This window comes from Lygodium microphyllum, chromosome 9, assembly GCF_053477565.2.
Source record: "Lygodium microphyllum isolate KBCC chromosome 9, Lygodium_microphyllum_v1.1.10, whole genome shotgun sequence".
In the NCBI taxonomy this organism is placed as follows: Eukaryota; Viridiplantae; Streptophyta; class Polypodiopsida; order Schizaeales; family Lygodiaceae; genus Lygodium; species Lygodium microphyllum.
In genome coordinates, this window is record NC_141143.1 from 24,633,492 (window position 1) to 24,643,233 (window position 9,742).

At 37.6% G+C, this 9,742-nt stretch overlaps 1 protein-coding gene across 1 annotated transcript; it reads left to right on the forward strand.

Moving 5' to 3' along the window:
• Positions 1-2,817: 2,817 nt before the first annotated feature.
• LOC148030876 (flavonol synthase/flavanone 3-hydroxylase-like) lies at positions 2,818-6,111 on the forward strand. The gene is made up of 3 exons (XM_087684409.1): positions 2,818-3,623; positions 4,859-5,180; positions 5,527-6,111. The coding sequence occupies exons 1-3, from the start codon at positions 2,980-2,982 to the stop codon at positions 5,788-5,790; spliced, it is 1,230 nt and encodes a 409-aa protein (XP_087540535.1). The 5' UTR covers positions 2,818-2,979; the 3' UTR covers positions 5,791-6,111.
• The last annotated feature ends 3,631 nt before the right edge of the window (positions 6,112-9,742 follow it).

Below are 9,742 nucleotides of genomic sequence, written 5' to 3' on the forward strand. Positions count from 1 at the left end.
GTGATGTAATGACTGCATTGAAAGGTCTAGGAAAGAAGGCCTCTATTTATAGAGCCTGTTTCAAAGCTCTTAAGTGTTGTAGCTGAGACGTCTCAGTTAGATCCGTCTCCCCTTTTGGTGGAAGATGTAAACCTTTTTTTTTGGATTAATTCAATATAATATTGCATTATTTAAAAAAAGCTTAAAGCTTAGGTGTCGTGTCAAACAGCATAGCAACAATTGTCCATCGATGGTGGGGGACAAAACAATGGAGGTGAAGGTGATGTTCAACAATTTTGGAGATATTAGGGCGGCACAAATTGATCAGACGCAACTGATTTCTCTCTCTGCGTGTATTAAGTAAAATCATTAATGGAAACAAAACCACTAATAAAGGTGGTTTTAGATCAACAGACCATCATGGTATTCCAGTAGATCAAAGAAAAAGGAAAACCTTTGATAAAGCTTTTACCCGTCTTTTCAACCTTGGCTTCTTGATGTTAGCACCACCCTTGGAAACCTTCAACTTTAGGAGAATAACCACTTCGCAAGGCATGTGGTGGCTAGTGGATAATGAAGTGTGCCTTGATGATAACTACAATCATGAATGGATGGCTCCTTTCTTGATGTTTATGTGTCCTTCGATCACCTTGCTCTCATACCAATATTGCAGGCCTTCACTATAGAATAGAGCATAATTAAAGATAAATTCGAGAGTGAACAAATAACATGAGAGAAGAAAACACCATTGTGCTTGCATAACAAAAGATTGGATACAATCTCCTCCCATGTATGGGTGAGCACTTCCCCCATGCATGTATTTATAATATTAAAGTGAGATTTTGTGCTAAAACTATGTTGAAAGCATTTTTGTGTCTGTTACTTTTTCTCACTTTGTGTATGACTTGCTTTTGTCACTTTGTGTTTGTTACTTTTTCTCACTTTGTGTATGACTTGCTTTTATAAAACACACTCTATTATAATAGTTTTACAAAAAGTATTTTATTTTCTCTAATAAATAGATAAAAAATAAATCTATTGGATATGTGTGCACGCAAAATCCTTACACTAATAGACGCATACAATGCTTTCAGTAATATTTTTCCATGCTAGAGAGCGCATAAATTCTACACACAAAATTGAATACTTTAAAAATAATAATTCTGCTCACTCCATTTAATTATCCACTCACTACAACACAACACACACGAGTATCCTTTTATCTATATGCTAGGCATAATGCGACCAATACCATACGTGTATGTTTGCATGATAAGTCATGGAGTATGTGGAAAATAAACAAAATCCACAATAGATTTCGATAAAATACCATGATAATTTTATAATTTTGGCAAATAATGTGATAAATATAATTCCATAATTTTGACAAAATGTTGCCATAAACATAATTTGACAACACATTCCCCCTTCAGGTTTCCTTGTTTCTTGGCCTTTTTCAAGGTGTGGAACATGTTTGCCTATACCTAAGGGGATGGAATGGCATTTATTTGCTAATTGAACAATAGCTTAGGCACAAAAGTCACAAATGCTCAATTGAGGGGACTTTGATGGATGTTGTCTCTTATATTAATTAGTTAAAAATACTCAAGTCTATACATAAGAGAGCAACGAGCTCAAGGTGTTGGTAGTAGAGATGCACAAGTTCAATGAAAAAAAGCTTATTTGTTGTCTTTTTTTAAAAAGTCCACAAAGCCCTTGTTAGTATTGCTTACTAGGGTGTATGGTATTACAATGGTTTGGTGACAAGGTGGTGCTATCCCAAAAAAAAAAAAAAACCTCTAAGTTAACTTAAGGGGTCCACATGTAAATTATTAATCTTAATTTACTTTTATGTTCACATCTTCTTTTTGGGTCTATCTTAGGAGTTTGCCTACCATCTCATCTACTTTCTTTTGATTCAAAAGATGATTACATCTTAGATAATGAAGAACCACCTAGCCCCAAGCTTGCTCGCAATCCAATTTTCTTGAAATCTACCTATTCATGAATGCCCTATTTGGGGAACTTCACCCAAAGAATTAGACTCTACTCTTTTTTCACAAGTGTATTATATATTACAAGTATGCTATGCTAGTAATAATTTGAATAACTCAAAAACATTAGTTAATTATAGCTTGCTTCAATAGTTCTCTCATTCATTTGGTTTCTAAATCATAATGGGATATTAGGTTACTAACAAGTCTTTCATTCTTGACCTTTATCACATACTTGTGCTTTTGATTTGAAGCATATGTGTCGAGCATCTCATGTACGGTGAAACTTGGACAATAGCCATCAAACACGCATCTCATGTATGATGAAACTTGGACAATAGCCATCAAACACTTTGAAGTATTAAAACTAAGTGTGTTTGCTACTATCATGAATAATTTCTATTGTTTTGCTTGGAAGATATTATTATTATGTGGAGAGTAGCAATCGTTGAATATTCTTCAATTACAAAAACATGTATTGTTCGAGTAAAAAAACTTAACAAGTTTCCTATAAAAGGCATGCAATCTCTTCGATAAATTGCATTTTGTCTTGTAACGGCAATTGTCATTTCTAATATTGCAAGATACTATTGACAAAAAGAAAGAAGAAAAACAAAAAGAAAGAAGTTAAAAAAAAGAAAAAAAAGCGTCCAATGTAGAGATAAGGATATGTAGAGCATGCTGTGATAAAAGCCTGTAAAATAAGGCTTTAAAATCTTTGCGGCGTATAAAAGGTAGATACGTCGGACACACCTTCAGATCTTTGTCCTGTAAATTATTGGTGATACGAATATGAGCCGGGGTCATTGTCGATGGTTTCACATTCATGGCTATTGAGATGAGAGGGCAGGTCCAAATTCCAAGATTTGTCGGCATCGCAGGGCATGCCGCACCGGAAGGCGCAACAAAGAATTCTGTGGTTGGAGGGGCTCGGCAAGCAAGGTCTTCTTTTGTCGTGATGAGCAGGAGGAGATGCGGGGAGAGGACGCGGAGTTGGTCGTAAGTAATGGAGGCCGAGAGGGAAATAAATAAATGCCGAGAGGAGAAGGGGTGGAAAGAAGGGGAGGCAAGTGAGAGAGTAGAGAGGGGGCGGGCGATGTCGACGGAGGTGATGATGGCAGCAGCAGGAGGAGGAGTGGGGAGTGAGAGCATCAGCGTAAGCCATGGCCGACGACGGGCCGAAGACGCGCAGGCTGTCGTGTCGAGTGGAAGGAGCGAGTTAGTTAAGGGTATCCCGACGATCGACGTGGGGGGAATGCTGCCAGCCTCACGCAGGGCGGGCGATGATGATGATGGAGGAGGAGGAGAAGGAGGGGAGGAGAGCAGGAGGCGGGCGATGACGAGGAGAGAGGAGGTGGTGCGGGAGATCGTGCTGGCGGCGGAGGAGTGGGGCTTCTTCCAGGTGGTGAACCACGGCGTCCAGCCGGCGCTGATGGAAGCGGCGCTGGCGGCCATGGACGCCTTCTGCCGGCTCCCCCGCGATGTCAAGTGCCAGGCCCGCCAGCCCCCCGGCGCCAAAGCCCCCCTCCGCACCGGCTTCATCGACGACGACCGCACCCATGGCGAGCTCAACCACCGCGAGCGCCTCTGCTTCTGCGTCGGCCCCTGGTCCCCCTTCAACGTCTGGCCCGATCAACCCCCCAACCTCAGGCGAGAGGCTCTCTCTCTCTTCTCTGTCTGCCTGTCTGTCTGTCTGCTCCACCCGTTCTCCGTCAGCTAAGCGGCCCTCTCACTCGCCATAGCCTTGCGATTCCGCTGATGCTTAGCGGCTCGCTCTTCTACGTATTGCTACTTTGGCAGTGGTATTCGCTACCAGAAATACACTCGTAGTCACCAATTCTCTCTCTCTCTCTCTCTCTCTCTCTCTCCAAAAAAAAAAACCGTTGCATCACCTTGTTAATGCTAAACACGTTACACCTACCTCGTGTTTACACCTACCTACTCAAGGTCATAGCTCGCTTGGTTTAAGTGTACATTAGTTTGAGTTCAAACCATGGGTTGTGTTTCTTCACGGCACAGCAATATTCAAATATGTATTTGCCTCCAATGTTCCAAACACATTACTATCAACTATAAACCTTCCTTTTCGTTGCCAATGAGCCATAGCTCAGTCGGTAGAGGCGGGTGGGTGCGTTGTGAATGGTTGCGAGATCGATATCTTCTAGTTGCCTAGAGTCCTTGTTGTCCTTTGGGATGATGATCGGGTCCGTCATAATGTAGCCATTCAGTGCAAAAAATGCACAAAACAACTATAAACCTTCACATTAGTATTTTCCAATCAGCATCATCTATAGCCTACATAAGAATGAGTATACTCCAATAATGTCTAATTTTCCAAGCACACCATTGTCTACTCTAAACCCTCATATTAGTTTTTCCCATTACTATCATGCATAGCCTTACTAAGATTGAATACATTCTTATACATTGCAATAGCACAATAAAATATCTATTTGTATCTAATTTTCCAAACACAATATTGTCTACTATACACCTTCACATTAGCTTTTCCCATTCCTATCATGCATGGCCTTACTAAAAATAGACACATTCTTATATATAGTTCTTCAATGTTCAATTATGCACTTAAGCCTTCAAGCACTCTTAGTAATAGCATCATGTATTTTTTCTAAGTCAACCTTGGACAAAGTACCTAAGCCTTCAAACACTCTTTCCACCAATAGTATCTTGTAGTTGTTCTAAGTCAACCTTGGACAAATTACTTAAGCCTTCAAAGTTCCAACACTCTTCTTGTATTTGCTCTATGCCAACCTTGGACAATGTTGTCCAACCTTCTCACAAGAGCACTCATTCCCATTTTCTTAGTTGAGTACGCATCATATGTAATGGTCTCTATCTTATGACATGTTTTTCTTCCATGTTAGGTCTGCATTTGAAGTTTACATGGTTGCAGTTGAGGATCTCCTCACACTTATATTGGAACTAGTATCCGAAGGCATGGGCCTTTCCTCTCAGTTCATAATGGAAAAATGTCTCAAGGACAAGAATGCACTATTCATGGCCCACCATTATCCTCCATCGACTAACACCTCTCAATTTGGCACATGTGCACATAAAGATGCTTCCATCCTCACTGTACTTCTTCAAGATGAAGTGGGTGGATTGGAAGTGTGTAAAGACGGTGAATGGTTTCCAGTTCCACCAATAAAAGGAGGTCTAGTTATCAACATCGGAGACATACTTCAGGTATTAACCACATGCCTAAATGAAGTCTTAAATTTTTCCATTTATAGTTATTAGGCAAGACAAAAAGCATATGCAAGCACATATCATGCTACATTGAAGTAATGACATAATGAAAGGTGCACTAGCTTTAGTCTAGATTTTCATCATGCATGCTTAGTTCTTCATATCTAGAAGGTTAAAAGAGCATCAATCCTTTCCTTGAAATGTGCTCTAGATTGTAAATTTAGAAAGCCAAACCTTGACACAGTATAACATATACCTACAATTTTAAATTTTTCCTAAAGTTTGCTAGTAGGTAATCCAAGATGTTTCTCTTACAATGCTTATTTTGGTGACTTTATTTAAGGTATGGAGCAATGGAAAGTACAAAAGTGTAAGTCATCGAGTGCAAAACAACCCCAACAAGAGTAGATATTCCATGCCTTATTTCTTAAACCCTACAATGGATACAGAAGTTTATCCTCTCACAAAATATATTCAAGATGATGTTGGATTGACTCCAAAATATCGGCCATTTACATATAAAGAGTACTTAATGCTTCGATTAACCAATAAATCCTTAACTGCAAAGACCTCAGAGGAGTTAGGGATTGAACATTATGAAATATGATATTGCATTCTTCTTGTAAAGGAGGAGATACTTCCCACCTTGACGTCAACAAAATGAAGTCATTTTATGACTAAAATGTATGTGTTAGTACCCTTAATAGGCTATCAGCAGTAGCAAGATCTTGTGTTGCAGTACTTCCAAGATAGGTCTCTCCGCACTTCAAAAATGGATTTGTGAACTCATTGCAAAAGAAAGATTTACTTGATGAAAGAAACAAGTGCACATGCTTACCACCTATGGAAAAGAAAAAGAGTGGAGTAAAACCATTTAGATATAACTTTATGTGAGGTTTAAATTCATGGAACTTAATATTTTTGAAAACATGTTCAATTGTTGACAATAGTACTATTAATTATGATTTCCCCTAGCCAATGGATTGGACCCCGAGTGGCTTGTCTATGGGTATGTACATGGGTGTGTGAGTTCAAACCTTGGAAAAAACCTTGAGGCATGTTGCATCTTTTAAATTTCAAGCCTTCTCAAAAACAGAGAAAAAGAGTATGATTTCCCTTATATATGGTTGTGTGCAAACCAAGGCATAGCTCCCATGCGACATCTAGGTTTGACCTCAAGGGAAGTGCTAAATTTGGAGGAAAAAAAAGAATTTATGAAGATGGAAGTCTCAAATCTTTGAAGCTTTATTATTATTTCATCTTATAAGGTAATAAAAAACTTGCAATATCTAGAGAGTTTTTGTGAATCCTTGTGATTCTTATGCATGGCAAAGATGACACCCACATATAATCTTGCTTATCTTACTACTATATTATTTTTGCCATAGGTTCGGAAAGCCTCGAACCTGTAGAGGGCTTCCCGAACGTACCCCCTTTTTCAAACCTCTTTTTTTCAATCAAAACCCCTTCCCCTCCCCTCTCTCTCATGTGTAATCTCTCATTTTCTCTTCCCCCTCCCTTTTTTCATTAAAGCCTCTTCCTCCCTCCCTCTTTTTTTAAAAATTAAAACCCCCTCCTCTCTCTCACTTATAATCTCTCTCTTTCTTTTCCCCCTCCTTCCCCCTCCTTCCCCCCTCCGCTCTCTCATGTGTAGGGCCTAGGTTCTCTCTCTCTCTCTCTCTCTCTCTCTCTCTCCTTTAATCAAATCAAACTTCTTTTTAAATCAAGTCTGTCTGTCTCTCTCTCTCTCTCTCTCTCTCTCTCTCTCTTTGTGTTAGATTAAACTTTTAAATCGAAACTTTTCTTTTAATTAAATATTTTTAAAAGCTATTTTTAAAATTTAAAGTTTTTCAAACATAGTTTTTCACACACCTTGAGAGAGAGAGAGAGAGAGAGAGAGAGAGAGAGAGAGAGAGAGAGGAGAGGAGAAGAAGAAGGATAAAAAGAAGAAGACAGAGAGAGGAGGGGGGAAAGAGGAAAGAAAAGTCTTTTTTAAATTAACATTTTTCTTCTCCCCCTCCCTCTCTCCCCTCTCTCTCATGTGTAGGGCCTAGGTTTTCTCTCTCTCTCTCTCTCTCTCTCTCTCTCTCAGTTAGATTAAATGTTTTAATTTAAACTTTTTTAAATTAAAATAAGGAGAGAGAGAGAGGATAAAATTTAAAAGAGCGAGTGGGAGAGAAGAAAAAAAGGAAAATTAGAAGAAAGGGGAGGAGAAGAAAAGGGGGCATAGAGAGAGAGAGAGAGGAGAAGAAGAGAGAGAATATAAATATAAAGAGAATTATATATAGGGAAAATATAAAATTTACATACTCAAAGAGAGACTAAGGGGAGGGGGGAAGAGAGAGAGAGAGAGAGAGAGAGAGAGAGAGAGAGAGAGAGAGAGAGAGAGAGAGAGAGAGAGAGAGAATTTAAAAAGAGAACGAAAAGAGAGAGAAGAAGAAGAAAAAAAAGGAAAAAAAAAGGGGAGGAAGAGCGGGGAGAATAAAAGGAGAGAGAGAGAAAAGAAAAATCGGGAGAGAAAAAAGGGGAGAGAGAGAGAGAGAGAGAGAGAGAGAGAACCAAGAGAGGAGAAAAAATAAACTAAAATAGAAGGCAAAGAGAGAGAGAGAGAGAGAGAGAGAGAGAGAGCGAGAGAGAGAGAGAATTAAAAAGAAACAGAGAGGAAAAAGAGGAGAGAGAAAGATGAGAAATGGATTGTTGAGCGAAGTTCTCTTCGAGACATCGAAGCTGCTGCGAAGCATTCTAGCTAGTTGTGATAGTTTGAAGGGAGAAGTTTCACTACTCTTGTGTTTACAAATTTCTCTAGCTTGATTGTAAGATGTTGGTGCTAAAATAATGAAAACATGTAAGGAGCATGAACTAATTCTATGGAGTACCATCACATGGAAGGTTTGTCACTACCTTCATAGATTATGGTTTCAAGTTTTTGCTTAGCAAATCACTCTTTCAACATATAAATAATATATAAATCACTATGCATACTTTATGGAAAGTAATATCTCATATCATAAGATCAAAGGATGCCTTTAAGATATTGTAGATGTGAAAGTTTAATTCATTTGAAGGCTTGAATTTGAGGTAAAATTTTCCTTAAAAAAGAAAGTATATTGTTGAGTACTTTTACATGATTATGATAATTGTTTTTAAAGATTATGATCTATATTATTCAAATGCTTAGCAAGTTATCTTGATTTTTAACCGCAAATTGTGTATCATGCATAGTTTTGTGTTTAAAGAAAGTGCGAGTGTAGACTGAAAGCAAGGCATATTAAAAGACTATATTCTTCTTGTCATGATTGAGTTTTTAGAAGAGAAGGAAGGCATATTAAAAGATCATACTCTTCCTATCATGTTTTTTCTTACTAGTGACATGGATCTTAAGCTTAAATCAATTTGTTAAAGACTTGCAAAGTGCAACGTATCTCAACTCTAGAGTCTAGAATTCATAAGTTTAGGAGCTCCTCAAAGTATTCTTTATATTTGATCGAGACAAAAGGCATCAAGTTGAATACAAACTAATTAACTCTTTTTATACAGTTGAATACAAACTAATTAAATCTTTTCATAAAGTTTGTCAAAGCAAAAGCAATTACAAAGTCCTCATGTGCTGAGCCATTCTTGACTTCGAAGATGGAAAGAAAATTATAATTCATGAAGATCTACACTTGATTCATATTCTATTTAGGTGAAAGGAAAGACAAGCTCGTATCTTACGAAGCTACAAAATCACATTATATCTTGGTATCATGAAGTCATTCAAGCTTGGGATGAGGTGGACACAATTGTTAACATAAGAAATTAGGTGATTGCTTTTCATTCAAATTTGTAATGCATATCCTATGCAACTTTTGTTAAATCAAATGATTGCATTGGATCATGGTATTGACGTGGATATTAAGTTTTTGAATAAATGAAAAATATATTTTGTGCTAGTTAGGATTGCAACCAAGGACTAATAAAAACTTATGTAATGTAACAAAGGGTGGTATTAAAATAGAACATTGTGCATGAGAAATGTAAGAAAATCTTAATGTCATCAATCATGCTTTCATATTAAGGTTATAGTAGTCTAATAGGGAACAATGTATGCTAGATTTCATCTAACATTGTAACACATTATTGGGACATGAATATCAAATTTGTGAATGCACAACTAATGTATGTTTTGCTAGTTGGGACCACAACCAGTAATTAATATAAATGTTTGTAATGGAAAAACACTTGATGTTTGGGTTTAAACTAGCATTGAAAAGATGGCACTAAAATAAAATGTTGTGCATGAGAAATATAAGAAAATTCTAGTGTTCTTGATCATGCTTTAATATTTAGTTATACAATATTAAAGTAAAGAACCATGCATACTAGATTTTATTTGAAATTTTAATATATCACGTTTTGAAGCTACCTGATCATCCACTTCACCCCCTTATTATGGAAATTGGGATTCCAAAAGGACCCTTTAGATTAGGTATTGATGACTTTCCTAATTGTGAAAATTTTGAGCTAGGCTAATGGGAGAGAGGTTAGTGTGCACATTTTATCCACTTCCTTTTCCCCCT

What these genes read in the sequence shown, in the direction of transcription:
- LOC148030876 (XM_087684409.1), top strand. Translation starts at nt 2,980, where the DNA reads ATGGAGGCCGAGAGGGAAATAAATAAATGCCGAGAGGAGAAGGGGTGG. An exon ending in GATCAACCCCCCAACCTCAG is followed by an intron (nt 3,624 to 4,858) that starts GCGAGAGGCTCT and finishes CTTCCATGTTAG; the next exon opens with GTCTGCATTTGAAGTTTACA. An exon ending in ACATCGGAGACATACTTCAG is followed by an intron (nt 5,181 to 5,526) that starts GTATTAACCACA and finishes ACTTTATTTAAG; the next exon opens with GTATGGAGCAATGGAAAGTA.